This window comes from Nannospalax galili, unplaced genomic scaffold (genome assembly GCF_000622305.1).
Source record: "Nannospalax galili isolate Female #2095 unplaced genomic scaffold, S.galili_v1.0 scaffold1169, whole genome shotgun sequence".
In the NCBI taxonomy this organism is placed as follows: domain Eukaryota; kingdom Metazoa; phylum Chordata; class Mammalia; order Rodentia; family Spalacidae; genus Nannospalax; species Nannospalax galili.
Window position 1 is genome coordinate 746,173 of NW_008360301.1, and position 22,210 is coordinate 768,382.

The window sequence follows — 22,210 nt, forward strand, 5'->3', positions numbered from 1 at the left end:
ACGGGGACAAAAAAAAAAACCCTCTTCAAAAAAAAAAAAAAAAAAAAAAAAAAAAAAAAAAAAAAAACCAAACAAACAGAAAAAACCCCATACACTGGAGGACATGAAAGAAACTTAAACAATGTAAAGTTACACAACAAGGACTGCTTAGCTGTTACACTGGGTCCTCACAACCCTTCACTGACACAGAGGAGCTTCCTGATTTGGCAGCAACTGGGAAGGCTGAAGCCTGCACATGTGATAGGGTGGGGGTGGGATACTTGGGGCTGCAGAAGCCCAAGCAGCACTGCTGGCTATGGGAAGCCCAGCCTAGCCTAGGGTTCTCCATTCTTAAGAGAGTTGATACCACATAGCTCCCCTGCTACTGTCAGAATAAAATGACCATGCTGCATGTCCCCAGGTGGCCAGTCTCACCAACTCCACAGAGAACTTCAGAGGAAGCTTTCCTGTTACCTAAATCCCCTTAGCTGGTTTCCTTTGATTGCTTTAACCAATACCCACTTTCTGCTTTACAAATGGTGTTTTCTCACTGTGTTCTAAGGTGAGAGAACTCTGTGTTTCTTTAGAAGGGCACTAATCCCATTATGAGGGATCCCCCCCTCTCATGACCTAATAACTTCCCAAAGGCCCACAAATCAGGTGGGTAAAACACAGGTGTTCTTTTCACACAGTTCTAGAAGTCAGACATCTGAGCACAAGGTTCTTTCTGGCAATATTCAAAGGCCCTGGGGGAGAATCCTTTCTTGCCTTGGCCAGGCCTCTCTGTCTGGAGCTGTACAACTACACGCTCTGGGTCTTCACACAACCTTTTCCTCTGATGCCCAGGGCCTTGTCCTTGATTCTGCCTCTTGTAAGGGCAGTTACACTGAAACTGCAGACCATCCTGTAAAGTCTAACTAAAGTCAGGTTAGACCCAGCTAGTGATTCTGAATCATCTATGCAAAGACCCACTTTCATAGAAGGACTCATTTACAGCTTCTAGAGGTTAAGATGTGACCAAGCTATGGCTCCGTCTATGGAGTCACCATTCATATAGCCCCAACCCATGATCTGTAAAGTGGCCAAGTTCCCTTAGGGCTTTAAACATTCAAAACTGAAACTTCATTGTTTAGCATCTATAATAGCATTCTGTTACTATATCAAAATACCCAGGACAATTAACTTACAAAGAGAAAAGGGCTATTTATTTTGTCTAACAAGTTCTGGAAGTTTGATGCAGTATCATATGGCCCTGTGATTTCCAGCTTTCGTGGTAGGAGTTTGTGGTAGAACAGAATACTTAGATCACAAATCCTGAGGCAGAGAGAAAGAGAGCCAGGTTGCACAGTGCCTCTAATAGCATGCCCTCAATAACCTAAGGACCTTCCAAAAGGCCCTGGCTCATAAAGGATCACAGCACTTCCAACACTCTGTACCTCCTTATACAAGGACCTCTGATCCATCTTACAACAGCCAACTTCCTATAGGAAACTAAAAGGAATTAGATGCAAGACTCAAGCAGCAGTGATACTGTTACGGAGAAGTGATACTGTTTTAGTTTACTCAGCCTACTAGAATGAAACATTAGCAATTCATTTCTCACAGTTCTGGAGGCTGGGAAGTCCAAGCCAATGGTGCTAGTAGATTCAGCGTCTGGTGAGGGTCCACTTTCTGCTTTATAAATGGTGCTTTCTCACTGTGTTCTAGGTGAGAGAACTCTTTGTGTTTCTTTAGAAGGGCACTAATCCCATTATGAGGGATCCCCTCTCATGACCTAATAACCTCCCAAAGGCCCTACCTCCTAATAACCATCACCTTAGGGGTTAGAATTGCAACATACTAACTTGGAAGGTACACAAACATTTAGACTATAAATGCTGTACACCATACACCAAATGCTACTTCAACAGATCCAAGTTCAACTAATTGACTAGGTGTCAACTTTGGTTGTCAACTTGACACACCCAGGAAGAAGGAACTTCAATTGGGGGAATTTCCTCTTAGGGATGGCCTATGGCCATATCTGTGAGGCATTTTCTTGGAGTGCTGAGTGATGTGTGAGGGCCCAGCCTACTATGGGTGGGGCCATGCCTGGGCAGGTCCTGGGTTGTATAAGAAAGCAGTGGTCATGAAGCACGTCAGTAAGCAGTGTTCTTCCGTGGTCTAAGCTTCAGTTCCTGCCTAAAGGTTCCTGCCCTGAGTTTCTGCCTTGGCTTCTCTTGATGAGGGCCTGCAACCTGTAAGCCAAATAGATCCTTTCCTCCCTAAGTTGCTTTTGCTCATGGTGTTTATCACAGCAACAGAGAAACCAAACTACGGGGTGGGGGATGACAGTGGACAGTCATTCACACAGTATTTCTTATAGAAACTAGGATAGTACCTTATACATAGTAAAAACCATTTGAAAAACTAAAATGTGACAACAAGCAATGCAACCAACAGAGGCAAGCCTTGAGATCCTGCTGCTGTGGGGACCACCTCCCACTGCAATGACTCAGAAGTGTGGATTCGCCCACCTTCAATATAGAGGGGCTCCACCACATCATGGTTAATCAGCTCGAAGTTCTCATGGCCGATCCAGTGCTCCACATTTCTCTTCCTGCCAGTGAAGAAGTTGTCCACCACTGTAACCTCATGGCCATCCATCATGAGTTTGTCAGTCAGATGGGAGCCCACGAACCCTGCACCTCCGGTGATCTGTATTGAGACACACCCAGAAAAAGCCCAGAGAATACAGTGATGATGAATAACATAGAGACACATCTTTGGCACATCCACAACTTAAAATTTAGAAGTGGGTGAGAGAGAAATTTTTAACGTAGTATCTTTACACAGTCATTCCAGAGAAAAGACGACTCACTACCTGAATATTTCTGAATGGTCTACAACTATTGAGATGATAACACTTGGTGAATAACACAGAAAAGCTGTAGTTAACTGGATTCAAAGTATCTTCATTGACAGAGTTTTACATTATTAAAGCTTGTTTTATAACAGAGGAGATACTGACCATCCCGAACAGCTGTCCCTCCATACCTTCAAGGTCTAAATCCATTGATTCAGTAGACGATGAACTGAAAACACAGTGTGGCTGATGACAGCTGTGTACAAAATGGGTGCACACAGACTTTTTGTTGGCATTATTCCCTAAACAATACACTACAATGGGCATTTACACAGAATTTACATTGTAGTGCATATGATAGTCTGAGGGACAATGGTATATGGTCCTAAAACCACTACTGCTCATGTTTGGGATCATTTTCACTAAAGTAATCAGCAAAGAGTAGAGACTTGGTTAGCTGCCAGAAAAGGATGTGATATTTAAACTAGACTCAAGAAATGTCATGAAAAACTAGTATCTTCCAAATTATTTCTAAGAACAAGTAAGTCATAGACGCTCTTTGCAGAGGAAAGCCCTAAAAGAAGCTCAGCTGTCCAGTTATGTCTGAGTGGGAATGCAAGCACTATGGGGGCACTATCCAGCCAAAAGCCAATGGGCTCTGCAGGGGCAGGACAGGAGGCCAGCAGCAGCAGCACGCTTCCTAAAATCCTACACCACCACAGGTGTGCAGCGTTGATTATGTCTGAAACTGTCCTAAAAACAAAATGTTTACTCCAATTAAATGGTGACAAAAGAGGGCGTTGCTGAGCACAATATGGCTTCCTTCTGAGCAGAGTACAGGAGTCAGAAATGCAAAGAGCCAGCTGGGAGACAGGCTCATAATGAAGGCCACATTTCCTGTCCTGGTCTTATTCCACTATGATAATCTCCCTACAATCTGTAGGCCGAGGCAGGATGGTCAAGAGTTCAAGGCCAGCCTGGGCAACCCAGTAGAGTTCTGTGAAGTAAAGAAAGAAAACAAGAAGGAAAAAGAGAGGGGCACAGAGAGGGAGGCAGGGAGAGAGAGCGGGAGGGAAGGAAGAGGAAAACAAACTAAAAAAGAAACCAGTTCCTTCCAGTTGCCTCTTTCACCATGACAGAGCAGGCAGGGATTAAACACCCGTTCTCTAAATTGAAAAGCACGTGAATGCCTGGTCTGTGGTTTTAAAACATCTCATTCCCCACGAGCCTCTGCTTCCACTAACACCTCACTGGTCATGCGACACTTGCCACAGGTGGGAGGGCAGAGACACTTGGGAAGGCAGATGCCCAAAACCGCTCAGCAACCACCAACTGCTCTGAAAATGCAGTGGCTGGGAGCTGAGTGCCAACACCAGCCTCAGTCAGTCTGAGCACAGGGCTTCCTAAGCTCCCTGTGCTTCAGAGGCAAGAAAATGACAGCAGAGAAGGGGTCTCCGCCCATAGCGCACATAGCTCACTAGCCATGCAGAAGCCCCCATGCTCCCTGGTGGCAGGCTCTCCATCACATCAGTGCATCTAGTTTGTTTTATCTTTAGCACTCCTGCTATTCTTTGGATCCCACCTTTGGGAGGGATTAATACAGCTGTCAGGGGATCCCAGGTCATAATAGAGAAGCAAGGCTGGCCTCTTCTCCCCATGTGACCTCCTGCCCCTCTTCCCTGATGTTCTGTACTGGGAGGCCCTCAACAGCATCAAACAATGGGGCAGCGTCTCAGACAGGAGCTAAATATACCCTTTTTTCTTTCTAAAGTGTCCACACCTTGAGGTATTTTGTTATAGCAATATACCTATATTCTACCTATATGAATGCAGTGACTATTAAAATTTTTCTGGAAAAATATGAGTTTCAAATGTGACACACTCTAGTGCTTAGCTTAGGGGATGAGATTTCATTTCATTTCAGCTCTTTTCTTTCTCATGGCAGTGGGGACTGAAGTGCTCTACCACTGACCTATGTCCACATCCCCAGCCATTTCTGTTTGCTAGTTTCCTTTTTCTTTTTTGAGACAATGCCTTGCTAAGTTGTTTGAACTCACTCTGTAGCCCAGGTAGGACTTGAACTTGGCATCTTGCAGTCCCAGCCTGCTGAAAAGGTTAGGACTACAGGACTGAGGCATAGCCAGACCCAGCAAATTTCAGTTGATGTAAGCTTCACCCTGTTACATTTTCCTGATTTTCACGATTTTTAAATCAGAAATATAATGAATTAAAAAGAAATCTTACTGTTTTTACATAACTCCTTATATGATTTTGAAAATATTTCTGAAAGATCTATGGAACTCTATTATTATCTCTGCATCCAAATATGTGGCTGACAGTCCAGAGAGCAGAAAATCAGCATATTAAAGTTCACATGAGCTATTCTAACATTTCAGTAGTCCTGGTAGTGGAATAAACTTCCTGGAAGCGCTTTACAAAGCCCTGGCTGAACTGTACGAGAGCCTTTGCTTTTCTTCAGTCATTCCTCTCTAGTGAAAATGCTTAAACGTTGTGTAAGAGTGAAATAGCTATGAATTTTTTTCTTAATAAATTTTATTTAATTAGGCAACTGTTTCAGATGGAAACAGAACCTGCAGCTCAGCCCTGCATTGCTTCCCCAGGACTAGTCGGCAAAGCCACGCACAGCCTGGATAACAAGGAGCCAATACCACAAGGATGGCCGGTCTTCCTCCCCTGAGGTAGACTGGAACTTCCCGCCTGGCTGTGAACTCACCAGCTCACCTTAATGTGCTCGTGGTTCTTGTGGGAGTTAACAAGCAGCTCAATGTCTTGTTCAAGGTCAGCACTCTAACTCATGCTGCCCAGCAAATTGGCAAAAAGAATATATTTCCAGACAAATTTCTCCACTGTCCTACTAAGGCTTCAACAATTATTCAAAACGCTTTAAGTTTTAGCTACAACATGCCAGACGCAGGCACCAAACAACTCTGAAACGTGCAATACGCTTAACTCATGAGATGGAGATAATGAAAACTACTAAGTCCATTTGTTTCAGCAATGTGCAAAGAGAAATAAAGCCTGAGGCACTTGGCATGGGCCGAAGGTCATCCCACAGAAATAACAGAAACCAGGGGCTGGAGAGATAGCTCAGCGGTTAAGAGCACTGACTGCTCTTGCAGAGGACCCGGGTTTGATTCCCAGCACCCACATGGCGGCTATGAACCGTCCTTAACTCCAGTTCCAGGGGAATCCGAAGCCTTCTTCTGACCTCCGTGGCATTGCATGACATGGGTGCACTCACATACATGCAGGTAATACACTCATACACAAAATAAAAATAACAAAATATTTAAAAAAAAAAACGAAAGAAAAGTAACAGAAATCCTGGCGAGATGCTGCAGTGCTCATCCCAGTGCTCCTGTGGTCTGTGGCAGCCGAAGTCCCTGTGTTAGAAATTGATTACACAATGCAACAGTGATGGGAGGCGGAGCTAAGGCCATTAAGGATTCACCCTCAAGAGCCAAGAGCCAATGAGGGCCACTCTAGTGGGAGTGGGCTCCTTAAAAGAAGAACTCAGCACATCTTCCCTTGCCCTCCAATTGCCCCTGGCAATTGTATGATGTGCTAAGGACCTGGCAGATGAAGCACCTGGACCTTAGGCTTCCCAGTCTCCAGAACCATGAGCCAGTGCATTTCTGATCATTAGAAATTACCCATTTGGTGGCATTCTGTTATAGCAGTACAGACAACTGCACACCTTCATGGCAACAGACAGACTAGAAGGATGACACTTACTTTGGTACTCTTGCTAACTCATGCTGCCCAGCAAATCGGCAAAAATAATATATTTCCAGAGAAATTTTAAACTATTTTTAAAAATACTGAAAGAAATGAAAGAAGACAGACATAGAACCACAGAAAGACATCCCATGATCCCACATTCAAGGATCGCAGTGCCTGATATTGTTAGGATGGCAAACTGTCCAAAGCAAGCTATAGATCCAACAGTTTTTACTAGAATCACAGATGGTTTCTTTGCAAAACGTGACAAGCTAATCCTAAAATTTTTAACGGAATTACAAGGAATCCAGGATAGCCAAAACCATCTTGGAAATTTTTTTTTTAAATCTTAAAAAAAAAAAAAAGAACAAAGTGGTATGACTCATACCATCCGACTTCAAAACCCACTTCGAAGCCACAGCAATCATGACCATTGTGTAAATCAGTTTACATTGCAGTTCAGAAATAAATACATTTAGCGTCAAATGATTTTCATCTTTCAACAAGGGTACCAGGAAAATTCAATGGGCTGTTAAGAATCTTTTCAGCAAGTTGCACTGTACAACTGGGCAGCTAAATGAAAGAACAAAGGACCTGCACCCAGTACTGTATTTGGAAATTAACGCAAACCACAGCACGGACGTAAATTTAAGAACTAAATCTAGAAAACTTCTAGGAAAAGACATGGGAAATCTCTGTGACTTTAGATTAGGTAATGATCTCTGAAATATAACACCAAAGTACAAGCCACAAAGTAAACAATAAGTAAAAACAGACTTCATCGATATTAACTTTTGTGCTTCAAACACCGTCAGCAAGAAGGTGAAGACAACTCACAAAATAGGAGGAAAATCTGTGGAAAAAAACTAATACAAAGAACTGTATCGTAATCCAGTGATAAGAGGAAAGTCATCTTAAAAATGGGGTAAGTGGGCTGGAGAGATGGCTCAATAGTTAAGAGCACTGGTTGCTCTGCAGAGGACCTGGGTTCGATTCTCAGCACCTACATCGTGGCTAACAACCTTCAGTAACTCCAGTTCCAAGGGAAGCCAACACCTTCTTCTGACTTCTATGGGCATTGCACACCACAGGTGTGCTTACACACATGCAGGCAATACATGCATACACATAAAATAAAAATAATAAATCAAATAGCCCTGTGTCCATCAATACAAAGATGGCCAATGAGCACACAGAGTCTTTGAGCCTCATAAATGAGATCTGGGAACACTGCGCTAAGTATTCACAGCTCTGCAGGTTAGGCCCAGCACCACTGTAGGATGGCTCCAACCAGCAATTCTACACAGAGAGATCCCTGGCTGCCTAGGGCTTCTGGGATGGAGGGCTTGGGAGAAAATGAGGACCATGGGTGGAAGGCTTTCCATTTAGGGTTATAAATTGGATTTGGTGATGGCTGTACTATGTTGGGATTAGTATAGAAACACATGAACTATACTATAAAGTGAATTACAATAGAATATAAATGATTCCTCATTAAGGATGCCATCTTTTAAAATATAATAGTACAATTTCTGGGTAGTTCCCTATAAATTAACAAAACATGGCTTTTTTAATTGGTGAGTTTGGATTATGTTTAACAAGGAGACTATTAGCCAAGGAAGCCCCCAGGATATCCACTGAAGTGGTCCATGAAGCAGAAGAGGTTAAAGACCACAGCTGAGGAGCTCAAAGCTTTCTTGAAATGCTACACATAGGGTTACCATATGGATGTGCTTTTCTTATCCTGTGACCCTGAACTCCCAGGTTACCTCTAGTAGTTCAATTTGGGGATTCCTTTGGGCTTCATAAGTACAAGCTCATGTCATCTGTGACTACAGACAGTTTAATGTTGGCCTTTTCGATATGGATTCCTTTTACCCCCAGTTACAGATGAAAGAACTGAAGCCATTATGTCTACACAAAAACTCATACAAATATATGAATAACAATATCATCACAATAGCCTCAAAGTAGAAACAACTCCAAATGTCCATTAACTGAGAAATGAATAAACAAAATATAGCATATATATAATGGAATATTATTCAATTATGAAAAGGAATGAAGCAGAATAACATTGGAAACATTATTCTTAGTGAAAGAAACCAGACACAAAGCCATCATGTTGCATTATTTAATTTATGTGCAACATTCAAAAGGGGGAAATCCATGGAGAGTAGTTTCAGTGGATGCTGGGAGCTAGAGGAGTAAGGGAAAGTGACTATTAATGGGCTCAAGATTTCTTCTTAGTATGTGATGCTAAACAATGCAAACATATTGTAAAACACCAAACTGGATCCATGAGGAGGTTGAATGCGATGGTATATAAAGTATCTCCTAACACAGAAAAGCAAATGTCTTAATACTACAAACATGAATCTGATGTGCAAACTTACCAAAATTCTTTTACGGTCCTTTTCTGATAAAAACTTGACCGGTGGGTATTTCTGGGTGAAGCTGTATAACAGAAAGAGATTAAAAAGGTCAGTCCAATGCATTTACCCAGGTCATCCTTCCCAGGCTCTGCCCAGGCGCTTAGGACACACAGGCTCCACCTCATGACAGAGAGTCATTTTCCACAGTGTTGGAGATGAAACTGGATGGCCAGCCTATGCCTGAAATTCCTAAGTTCTGTGGACAATGACTTGAGTTGATAAATCATGCAGGAAACAACCCTGCATCACTCATTCTGGGTGTACAATACTCATTAGTCCTATGTGTTTAAGAAGAAACAGCTTTAATCCCCTTTGCTGTGTTAATAAAGGAATGCCTTGTTTAAAAATAAATGCTTTCTTGGGGTTGGGGATTTAGCTCAGTGGTAGAGCGCTTGCCTAACAAGCGCAAGGCCCTGGGTTTGGTCCTCAGCTCTGAAAAAAAAAAAATGCTTTCTTTTTAAAGTCAAACATCTCAGGTGAGTATTTTTTCCATCTGTCATCAGAGCATGGCTGCCCCTTCTTTTCTCCTGCTCTGGAGGAACGGAAGAGTCACTGGTTAGTTCCAGTTCAAGAAATGCTCACTTGTCCCTGGTCTGGACTAAGGATCCAGCTAGAGATTCTGAGGCTGAGGTGAAGATGAAGAGGCCACATGCCAGCAGCAGCCAACGGCAGGACACTTCCTCTGCTAGGCCAGAACCCATGTGTGGTTCTACACACATGATCCCAGCCTCAAGAGGCAGAGGCAGGAGGATCAAGAGTTCCAGACCAGTCCAGGCAACACTGCCTAACATTGTTAGACCCTCCCACCCACTTCACCCCCAGCAAAAAAAGGAATAAAAGGGGCTGAGGAATAGCGGTGGTAAAACATGGAAAAGTAAGACACACGGTACAGCACTGTGGGGGAACTGCCTCAGATGGAGCAAAGGAGCTTCATGAAGTCATGAGCCCATGTGAGTGACTGCCTCCTAAGACGGGAAAGACCCAGAACCAGACTGTCCTGTGCGCTGGGAGTTCCTGCAGTCGCTTTCTGATCAGAGTCCCTGGGCACAGTGACGGGGCATTACCACTTTGTTTCCTACCATGTGCTCTGCTCCTACCTAATGTGTACCTTATCTTCCAATGTCCTCAAAGGCTCCATGGGTCCCCAGTGCACACTGAGGGCCCAGGAGCAGAGGAACATAACGAGTACAGAAAACAGCCAATGGAAGGAGGTAAGTGCAGACCTCTTAAGTGGTGCTGTTTGGAGCAAATTGCTGTACATGAAATCTATGAAAAGCTTTGCAGTTACTGTTTTAAGAGGAGATGTGTGAGGCTGTTGATACAGTCCCTCTTCCCAGCATGTGCGTGGAGAGCTAGGTCACAGGGCACATGCTAATGCTCACTGAACAGAAGATCACACTCACTAGACGGTCCTGTTTTCCTGCACACAGGACGGCATGCTGAAAAGGTGCAGAGGGCTTCCTTCTACAGTGCAGAACTTCACTGTGAAGTTCTCCAAAGGGCAGGCTCCCTTGAAGACCATGAAAACAGAGGCAGACAGAAGGGCATAGGTGGTGACCCTGGCCTCTCAGCTCTGTGGTCTCCAAGCAAGCTGCTGGGCAGCTCTGTGTACCTCAACACTTCCTGCTCTGTGCAGGGCTCAAGGTGGCCATTCCAGTCAGACTTTCTTTAGAATATGCTGCCCTGAGCCAGAGGAATGTTCGCAGTGCTATAGGGAGCAGAGGCCTCAGTCTTGAGGCAGGGCAGGCTATACTGAAGGACTTGGGAAAGCCAGAAACACATCCTGTTTGTCAAGTGACTCTTTGCCATTCCATCTAAATTTTTTAATTAGGCAAGTGAGGGCTGGCAATGTAAAGGTCCGGGTGCACCATTCCTCTGCAGCATCTGAAGAGTCCAGTTTGCTCTCCTCTCCCCCCACCCCCATCTACCCTCTCCCCCCCCTCAGGCTAGGGGATGAAGATGAAAGAAGCTACAGGCCGGCAGCAGCCAGAGATCAGAGGCACTTCCTCTCCTAGGCCAGGCAAAAACATGGAAGAACAAGACATGGTTCCTCCCTCTCTCCCTCCCTCCCTCTCTCCCTCTTCCTCTCTCAGACAGACCCTCCCACCTTTTCTTTCCTTTTTTTTTTTTTTTTTTTTTTTTTTTGTAGAGGTCAGAAGTCAGCAGCACGTTGTCCTAGATTCCCCCCCCCCCCCCTTCCTCTCTCCGCAACACCCCCCCCCCTTTTTTTTTTTTTTTTTTTTTTTTTTTTTGTGCAGGACTGCTAGTATGTTAGGCAAGCTCTTGACAACTGAGCTACAGCCCCAGCCCAGGAGCTTCATTCTTTGGGGAGATGGCAGGTACTCATTGGAAAAACAAAGTGGAAGGAGAGGGGCACTGACTGACTAGGGACCAGAGGCGCAAGATAAACAAGTGAATGCCAGGAGTGAGCACACAGATCAGTCATAGAACAAACTGATCTAAGTTATCAGTGAGTGGTCATCCCTTAGTGTTCTGGGGCCTAGTTCCAAGACTCTTGAAAATACGAAAATGGGAGGATGCTCAAGTTCCTTACATAAAGTAAAGCAGTATCTGCATGCAACACTGTACACCCTCCTGCATGCTTGGCGTCTGGTCTAGACAGTACCAATACTAACCACAGTGGAAATGTTGTGTCACAGTCACTATAGTGTGTGTTTGGAGAATAATGACCAAGTCTGTTCACGTTCAGTACAGATGCAGTTTCCCCTCAAATATTTTCAAACTAGGGGTGGTTGAAAATGGTGTGAAACCTGAGGCCATGGAAGGCCAACTACAGCCCCTGACTGAAAACCTAAAAGGAATCTTGCTGTGTTGTTTACACTAGGAAGAGGACAACCCTTACTGTCCTTCCCCCACCTCTGCTTTAGCTGCCTCACGGTCTTCCAGGGAATTTGTTAGAAATAGCCCCTATTTCAATAAGGGCTGGGAGACTCAATCTCCCTGACTATTCAGCTGAGGATGAGAAGAAAATGAATGAACACGTTTCCTGAATCTCCTCCATCCCTATGTCCCTTTGGTCATTTCAAAATCAAAGAAAAACTGCTCTTCATTTCCTCGTTTTGATTCTGGATTTGATAAAGAGCTCACAGAACACTCACAGGAACCATCCAAACTCATCCCAGGAAAAGAAAAAAAAAATTCTGCATTAATTTTTCTTTTAAAATTTCTGAGGACTCAATTGTAACTCTTGACACAAAGCTGTCCCATAACAGTTGGAAAGGAGCAAATCCCAGTGCCTGAGACTCCACTGACTTACAAGTTTAAGTTCGTAGGACAGATTTACATACTCAGGACAGTCCAGGGGGATGAGGCAGACATTTTGCTAGAATCTGATTCTCATGGAAAGCTGTCATATTAGTCAATTCTTCCCTCTCAGTCACTTGAACTAGACTAAATTCTGAGAATCTGACGTATTCTGGTGACAAAGGCTTTTTTTTTCCAAATGACTAAGCGCACAAGCCCTAGGATTGCAGGGCTCCACGTGGCACTTGTTTTATGCCCTCCAGATGGTTCTTTTGTTCTGAAATGCCATTAAACCAATTACTGTATGCAGGCAACTGCCTGACCTTCTTGCAGAAGTGCAAATAAGGGAAAGGTTAGTCTCAACTCTGAGTGTATTGAATTTTCAGGAATTCACATGGTTTGGACAAGGAATATTCTAACACACCTCGATTATTCTGCCAATACTCTAACTATGGGGATATTGTACTTTTTTTTTGGTCTTTTTGAAACAGGGTCTCCCTATAGCCCCAGCTGGCCTGGAGCTCACTATGTAGACCAGGCTGGCCTTGAACTCAAAGAGATCTACCTGTCTCTGCCTCCCAAGTGCTGGGACTACAGGCGTGCACCACCATGTCTGGCTGGAAGGATTTTTTTTTTTTTGCATGTGTATAGAGCTCATGTGTATATGCTTGCATGTGTATGGATGCGTGTACATGAATACATGTGTATGTACAGGTGCCCATACATGGGAGTGTGGAAGTTCAATGATGCTGGGTGTCTGTCTCAATTGCTTTCTACTTCAATCAGTGAGGCAGGGTCTCCTGCTAACCCAGAGCTCACCGACTCTGGTTAGTCTAGCCAGCCAGCTTGCCCTGTTGTTGCCTCCTGTGTGATGGAGATAGAGGCTGAAGGGGTCCCAGCTACATAGAGCAGCAACTGGAAACGAAGCAGGAAAACCCCCAGGCTGGCAGGGAAGCTCAACCCACCAAGTGGCAATGCCTTTCTCATACTCGTCCTGTTCATTCAGTTACGCGAAGGACAGGGCAGAGGGGACACAGCAGCTGCCCCACTGAAAACGCTCTGTTTTGGCAGGCTTTTGCTCTCCCTCCCTAGGCTGACAGGCGCTCTAGATTGGTCTTTATTCTACATCTCATCTGTGTATACATATCCGGCCAATCAGAGTACACTTGAGCCTGTATAAACCTGTGTAGGAGCAGCCATCTTGCAATTCTGGCTCTCAGCAGGCCTAGGACTGGTCCTGCCTTTGAGACCTGCCAGAGACAGACCACCACGAGATGCACCACTCCTGCCTCGGCCTTTGAGACCTGCTGTTCCTGCTGCAGGCAGGGGACTTGGGTCTTGCTAGGTCAGGGAAGAGTCACTATTCCCTGCCCTCCAAGGTCATCGCTTATACCATTTTCTCCTGTGATCTGCCCTCCCTAGACTTGCTCTTCAGACGACTGTTCTCCACTGGCATTCTGAGGCCTGCTTGAGAGCGCAGAGCGGTAACACTCCTCGGCAACCTATAGTTTACATATTAGTTACTTTTTTGTTGCTATGATAAAACATCATGACCAAGGCAACTTATAGAAGGCAGCGTTTATTTGGCTTACAGTACCAGAGGGTAGAGTCCCTCTGATAATAGCAGAGGACGCATGACAAGAAGTACCCAGAACAGAAAGGCAAGAGCTCACATCTTCAAGCAGGCACAGGAACAGAAGGCGCAAACTGGAAATAGGACACGCCTACGAACGCTCAGAGCTTGCCCCCATGGAAATGCTTCCTCTGGCATGGCCATACCTCCAAACCTCTGCAAACAGCGCCACTAATTGGGGCCAAGTGTTCAAACACTTGGAGTCTCTGGAAGGTGTTTCTCATTCAAACCACCACAGCTGGCATGTCAAGACTTGCCAAGGGCTCAAAGCTGTGAGAGCTGTTGTCAGCCTCTCTCAAGAAGCATCGTGCCACCACCCAGAGTGTTGGAGTTTCTACTTTCCCTGTTTGAGTTGTCATGTTCATGTGGTAAACTAAACTTCCCTCGTTTGTTCACCCTTCCCTGTCTGCTCGTTCTGTTCTTGGACGGAAGGTGAGACAAGCACTCTGTAGGACGCAGACCAAGTTTAGGAACACATCAGAAAGATCGTTTACCAAGATCAAGTCAAGATTACGTAAACAGGCAGGGATGGTTCAACACATGAAATAAATGTTATAAATTACAGAAATGAACTCAAAGACAGAGATCAAATCATCTCAACAGACTCAGAAAAGCCTTTTCTGCAGTTTTGCAAAACTTGTTTTTTGCAAAATCCAACATCCTTTCATATTAAAAGCCCTGAAGAAACTTGGAATAAAAGGCACATATCTCAACATAATAAGAATATCTAAGACAAATATAGTCAACATTATATTTAATGGGTAAAATCCCAAAGTATTTCCACTAAAATCAGGAGAAAGACAAGGGTGCCCACATGGTACTAGAAGTCTTAACTAGAGAAGCCAAAAAAAAAAGCGGGGGGGAGGGTGGATACATGGATACATAGGAAAGAAAGAAGTCAAGGTATCTTTATTTATAGATGATAGGATTCTATACACAAAAGAGCCTAAAGACTGCACCGGACTGATAAACACTTTCAGCTAAGTGGCAGAACATAAGAATCAGTAACCTTCTTACACAGCAATAACAAACATACTGAGGAAGAAATCAGGGCAACAAATGCATTCCCAACATCCTCAAAAAAATACCTTGGAGAGGAGGCCAACCTGGTCTATAGAGGAAGTTTCAGGCCAGCTCGGGCTTCAGGGAGAGCCTCTCTCTCTCTCTCTCTCTCTCTCTCTCTCACACACACACACACACACACACACACACACACAAACAAAAGCAGCTTACTTTGTTTCCAATCCCTCTCCTTGGGCCTTGGACCCATCCCACTGAGGCTGCCTGAGAGCGCCTGACTCGCTGACAGCCCACCTAGACGGAGACTATTCTAGAATTCTGCAATTGGTCACACACAGAGAATAAGTGTATGTGAGATGCTCAGTCCTAAGGGACACATCTGCAATGGAACCTCTACACCTAAGCCTCATGGAACATAGTGGAATAGGGGACAGAGAAAATACTAATGTATCTCTCAACTCTCACCAGTGAAGCTTCCTCATGCAACAGAGGGTGATAAACACAGAGGCCACAACTGGCCAAAGTGTAGAGAATAAGAGACTGAAGAGAGTGTCCCTGGATAGGACTCACTTACCCAGGGTTCAGGGACCACTGCAGAAGAGAAGGCAGAAAAATTCTAAGAGCCAGTGGTGTGCATAACCATAAGGAAACAGACTCCTCCAGGCTCCTGGGAATTTGCTCATACAAACTTACAGCAAATTGTGACGACATGTACAAGGTCCATGCAAACTCAATTACACAAAAACCAGCATAGAGCTGGGGAAATGGACAGGAGGCCCCAATCTCAGCTGAGGAACTACTGGCAGCTGATGACTGCTAGGTTAGGGAGAGGTGATCTTTAAGGGAGTGATGTTAAATAGGCTGACCAGGCTCCGGTGGCTGAACTCACACTGAGGGACATCTGGGTACACAAACTTGACTCAATTGGCCTTAACATATACGACAGAATACATGAAATCCTGTGGGTGGGCTATGTGGGTGCAGATGGGGGAGGGGTCTAAAGATGATTAAGATCTAGTGTATGAAATGCACAAAAATTCAATGAAATATACATTGAAGAAAAAATACCTTGGAATAAACTTAATCAAGGATATGAAAGATCTCTATAATGAAAACTTTAAAACACCACAGAAAGAAATTAAGAAGACAGCAGAAGACAGAAAGACTTTTTTAGCATGATCATAGATTAGAAGACTCAATGTTTTGAAAACGGTGATCATATCAAAAGCAATCTATATATTCAATGCACTCGTCATCAAAATTCCAGTGACACTCTTCATGAAATAGAAAAAAAATCTTAAATTCATTTATAAGTACAAAAGATGCTGGGTGGCCAAAGCAATCCTGAGAAATGATTACTGCTGGGGTATTACCATCACGGCACAAACGCATTCATAGGTTAATGGACTAGAATCAAGGACCCAGATACAAGGCTATACAACTATAGCCAACTAATTTTTGGCAAAGATGTCCAAAGTACACATTGGAGAAAAGACAGCATCTTGAACAAACTGTGCTAGGAAAACTGGATTATCTACATGTAGAAGAGTGAAAATAGATCCTTATCCCTTGTCTTATATGAAAATCAACTCTGTGGATCAAGGACCTCAACTTAAGACCTGACACTGAGAAACTGCCAAAAGACAAGGCAGAAGGTACACTTCAGGACATAGTGGAGGAAGGGACTGTCTGAATAGGACTCTGAGTGCCCAGGGAATAAGGCTCCAAATCAACAAATGGGATCTCATAAAAAAGCTTTTGTACAGCAAAGGAAACTGTCAATCCTGTGAAGTAGCAGCCAGAGTAGGAAAAAAAATGCTAGTGTTTCATCTAACAGATTAACATCTAGAATGTATACAGAACTCAAGAAAGTAATTTTTGAACTCAATCCAAAAAAGGGAACTGAAACTGAACAAGGCTCTCAAAAGAAGAAATGAAAATGGCTAATAAAAAATGACAAAAAATAATAACAACAAATGGTGGTGATGATGTTAGGGAAAGGGGACAGTTACTGTTGCTGGGAGTGTAAACTGATATAGCCACTATGGAAATAAGTGTGGAGGTGTCTCAAAACAATAAAAGCAGAACTACTACCCAGCCATACTACTCCTGGGTGCACTACCAAAAGGCTTCCATATGTCATTACAGAGGCACTTGCATATCCATATTCATTGCTGCTCTCTTCACAATAGCTAGGAAACAGAATCAATCTAGATATTCATCAACTAATAAATGAATAATGCAAAAGTGCATATACGCAATGGAATTTTATTCAGCTGTAAAGAAAAGTGCAGTAATATATTATACCAAGTGAGAAAACCCAGGCTCAGAAAGACATAAGCTATGTTTTCTCTCATCCTAGCTGTAATATGGATCCTAGCTATGGATTTTTAGATTTGTGTGTTTAAGTTGGAGCACTTGGAAAGGTCAGAAAGCTAGACAAAGCCCAAGAGAAGAGCCCTTAATGTGGAGGAGATAGGAGAACACAAGATACTAAAGTTGATGTGGGGAGAATACTGGAGGTTAAAGATTTAAGTGCAGATGGGGAAGTTAACCAAAACTAGGGGCATCTGAAAAATCCCTACTGAAACTTACTACTTTGCAAGTTAATTAAATAGTAAGCCAATTAAAAATAAAAGGTAGAGTTTGAACACAGGTGCCATGTGTGGGTGCAAATGCTGCTCTAAAAAGACATAGATTATTAAATGAAACTCTCAGTGCCAGGCTTGGGTTACTTCCCTAGGAGTTATTGGTCAGGGGGCCCCAGAGGTCCCAAAACATTACAAGCTGTTGCCACTGCTCTTGGTTGCCCACCATAACTCAATTAAGACCTACTGCTAAAGACACAACACACTGATTGCAGGACATTAAGAAATCAAGGTGGAACTGACCTGAAAACTTCTTCACTGTTGACTGGCTTTCAGAAGGTACTTTGCAGGCCACTGAGGGAGAAAATTCATCAACAGTCTAACCCAGCAGTAGACCTGCCCGGCATGCTACAATGCCAGGTCCACCTGCCAGGCAAGACGTGTATAATGATGCAATGTTGAAATGACTCTTATGAGGGCAACCAGCTAGTTCCTTTTTTAAAGGATTTTATTCATTATTTTTATTTTATGAGTTTATGTAAATGTACCCATGTTGTGCAGTGTCCACGAAAGTCAGAAGAGGCTGTTAGATCCCCTAGAACTGGAGTTACAGGCAGTTGTTAGTTGCCCTGTGGGTGCTGAGACTCAAACCCAGGTCCTCTGCAAGAGCAGCCAGTTAACCACTGAGCCATCTCTCCAGGTCCCATCCCTCCCCACCCCCCAACTACTTCCTGATTACATCTGAAGATAGCTCCACAGGGAGGAATTTATGCATAGTATTGTAAACCTGGTCAAAAGCCCATGGGAAATCCTAGGCCTTAGGGGAGAACCTACCACTACTGTTTTTTGCTAAATGACAAGTTATCAAACTGTCTTCTAAGCATTTATGCTTCTACCTACAGATTAGTACTGATCTTAACCTTGGCTTTCAGAAGCTTCTTTCTCCAGTGGGCAGTGGTTAATGCACTGACTTAGAACTTGTTAAAGTACTGGTAATAAGAGACTGTTAAGTGCAGTTCTAAATGGGATATCTGATTCAACCCTGCTGCCCCTCCCACCCCCCAAGGTTCAGGGACATCACACAAGAGCAGGTGGAAAGAATGGAAGAGCCAGAGGGAGGGAGGAGTGCTGTGAAATGCAGTCTTCTGGACATGGCATGGCCACTGCACTCATGAACTCACTGCAGCTGTGGTCACCTGCATACTATCAAGCCAAGAGACCAGTCAACATTCCAGCAGGCAGCACTAACTGGACTCAGTGGGCTACAGAGAAACAAAACAGAACAGGGGACATGAAGGTAAGAAGGAGACAGACAGGTGTCTTGGTGGAGTTGGGAGGTTGGCATGGACATGATCATGATATGTGGTATACAGGTATGAACCTGTCAAAAACTAAAAAATATTCTACAAAATAAAAAGAACCTGACAGGAGAATTGTCTTACTGGGACTGTAGGTGGCTACCTCATCTGCAGGGTTTTCAAGTCGGTTCTCAGGCTCCTAACTCTGTCTTCACAGTGGCAGGGCAAGCGCTTTATCAATTGAGCTATTCCCCAGCCCCAATTTTTGAAGGATTTTTTAACTCAGGATCTGTGGTTAGACTTCAGCAAGATCTTGGTAAAAAAATTAAACAGCAAACCAAAAATAAATTTTTTTCCTGAAGAAAGTCTTTTGCTTTCATTGGAAATAGTCCTTAATGACAAAAGACTTTAAAAAGTTAACCAACACCACCTTCAGGACCCAGCAAGGTATTGTACACTGTAACTCCAGCAGTCAGAAGACTATAGAAGGAAGACTGGGAGGTTGAGGGCAGCAGGGCTACAGGGTGAGGTCCAGGTCAGTCTGGACATGACAAGTCCTTTCTCAAAACAGCAACAAATACTATCCAAACTCCAAAAACTTACCGTCTTATGGAAAGTGGACCCTGAGAATGCCTCCCACTTTTCACATAAGCTCACAGTAACTTTCCTACATAAGCGCAACTGAGATGAACTATGTTTAGGGCTAACCTTTCCTGTCACACAGCTGACATTTTCTTAAAGTCAACCCCAAAAGTATACGTACCTCTTTTCCAAATCTCTGATTTTCTCTCTTAATGGTTCAACAATCTGGAACAATAACAAAAGTAGGTTTTAAAGCAAAACATCTTCCACCATTTTCCCCCTGTTTTAACACCTGAGGTCCACAGAGCATAAAGGCAAAGCAGGTTCAAAAAGGACAAAAGGTGACAGAGAGTTCCTCTGTAGAATCTCAGAGTCCCCTCCTACGGAGTAGAACTACTTTTGGGGAGTTTCAGAAGCACTGACTATCAAGCTCCCATAATGAAAACACCCCCCACCCCACCCCTAGGAAGTGAAATTGACAAATATCCAGGTAAACAGGAGCCAAACAGGGAAAAGAGACTAACCTCTTCGATCTTGCTTTCAATTTTCAGTTCACCATTTTCCTGGAGAGACCTGTTGAGCAGAAAGCTACAAGACTGAGGATACTGAAAGTTGTTGTGCCTTCAAGATTTGTTTCTGCACCAATTACCAGAACCCTAACCAGAGATTACAGCTCAAGCACTGGTTGTCAAGGCCAGTTCTCTCCAGCAGGGGGCAGAGCAGGAGGGGATCCCCTTCAATCCATCTAGGAAGCTGCAGTTTACACAGCAGACTGCTTCTGTTATACCCAGCAAGGGATTTTAAGAGAAGCAGGAAGTATGGTCGATAGGAGTCTATGCTTCTCTGTTGGGCTTTCCCAGGGATTGAACACAAAATGGAGTTTTTCCAAGCAAAAACACAGAGCACCTTTAAATGAGATCTGAGCACCCCACCTAGCCACACACAGCTGCCTTTGTCAGGAGACACCCTGGCAGGGGGAGTCAGATCAACACAGCCCCACCCGCCTTGTAAAACTCTCTGCAGGAGAACACTGCTGGGGGCTCAGGAACCTAGCCCTGTGGCCTTGTGCAGCAGCAGGAAAATCCCAAAGCAACCTCCCCACGCAAACAGCACTGCTGGCCACTCTCAGTTTCTATAGAAATAGCAAATGGAACAGACTCTTTAAACAGAAAATTGCACTCACCCTAACCATGCCAAATCTGCTTTTACAATAAATGCTTATTACTCTTGTGCTGATTTTTTAAAGGTTATTCTTTAATTTGGTACACAGATTCTACTTTTACAAGCATCCCTCCTGTCTATTAAAAAACGCAAATCAAAAAGGCCAGGATGGTGGTGCATGCCTCTAATCCTAACACTTGGCAGGCTGAGACAGGAGGATCATGGGTTTGAGGCAGTCTGGGCTACACAGCAAGTTCAAAGGTAGCAGGTGCTACATCATAACACTCTGTCTCAACAAACAAACAAACACCATACACACTTAAAACGGGGGATTCTCAAGCCTTAACCCCAAGACAGGAACTGGCTACAGACAACCACATCCAGTACAGATCAAATATCCCTAACTTGAAAATTCAAAAATCTAAAATCCATATAACCCTGAAATCTGCAACATCCCAAGCACCAGGATGAAAATTCTATCACTGGCTTCATGTCACCATCAAAACACAGGCTAACCGACAATAACTATAAAGTCGCCTTCAGGCTATACATTTGTAAGAACCACAAGTGAATCCTGTGTTTAGACATGGGTCCTATCCCCACACTATTTCATTATACATAAGCAAATATTCAAACACATACACATAAAAACCTCTAACATCTAAACATTTCCAGTCCCCAGCATTCTGGAGTCCAGGGACCCAAGCTGTAGCTGGCTCTTCTCTAAGGATCCTTCTGTGACTCTATAAAAGGCTCCATGTCCATGCTCAAGCCACATAGAAATGCTCTTTACATGGAGTAGTGAAAGCCAGGATCAACTGTCTGTATCTGAATGAGGAGGATGCAGGTGGACAATATAGTGATCATGATTTACACCTGGACTTCACTTGGATAAAGCGTAAAATGGGGTGCGTCTCTTGAGAACACGAAAAAGTTCAATGCATATGTTCAATGCAATGCACGCCTTCATCAAAAATAGTCAATTAATCCATAATACCAATACAGGTAACCATGTCTATAAAACCCAACCATAATACCCAAGTAATTAAAAATAATTACCTCATATTAACAAAGTTGCCCCAAACAGCTGTGAGGGAAGGAAGAAGAAAAAAAAGTCAGTATTTAAATCTATACCATCAGGGATTCCAGCTGATAAAATTTTAATGACAACTTTAAGGTTCACTGAAAACATTAAGAGTTCACAAAGACAATAAAATATAAATTTTGTTTTCAGAAAAATCAGGCACTACTAGGAAGTGGAAAATTATGATCCCATCTACCCCTGTAGCTCTGGCAATTCTTCCAGCATTTGAACTTTTGTACATTTCATACAACAGTTCTTAAAGGAGCATACGTGTTTTAAAAAACATGTCTTCAACATGCTGTTTAAGGAAGAGCTAGTCATTTTAAAAAGTCTAAAAGAGACTACCATCCTCAGGCCTCTTGGGGTAAGTCTATAGCGCAACTCTCGTGCCAGGACTCCCTAAGGCATATTCACCCTTCCATCCCTCCCGCCACTCTATACTCCTAGTTTGGGCCCTGCGCCATTCCTAGTCTTGGGGCCCCAGACACCTGGGGAACCAATACTGCTTCCTGATCCTTCTCACCCAGACCAACTCAGTCCCTTTCTTGGGCTCCAGGAGCACCGCTTCTGGTCCTGGCCC

General features: G+C 43.7%; 1 protein-coding gene across 3 annotated transcripts in view; it reads right to left on the bottom strand.

The window, feature by feature from the left end:
* Uxs1 (UDP-glucuronate decarboxylase 1) overlaps positions 1-22,210 on the bottom strand; it is a 102,906-nt gene that overhangs the window by 48,240 nt on the left and 32,456 nt on the right. For 2 of the 3 annotated variants that reach the window (XM_008824242.2, XM_029559216.1), the window contains exons 2-6: positions 21,606-21,633; positions 19,910-19,958; positions 19,567-19,610; positions 8,962-9,022; positions 2,496-2,676 (exon numbers count right to left, since the gene is read on the bottom strand). In XM_008824242.2, the coding sequence (XP_008822464.1) occupies positions 2,496-2,676; positions 8,962-9,022; positions 19,567-19,610; positions 19,910-19,958; positions 21,606-21,633 (363 nt within the window). Of the gene's footprint in view, positions 1-2,495; positions 2,677-8,961; positions 9,023-19,566; positions 19,611-19,909; positions 19,974-21,605; positions 21,634-22,210 lie in introns of all 3 variants that reach the window. The other variant, XM_008824241.2, reaches the window with a different exon arrangement.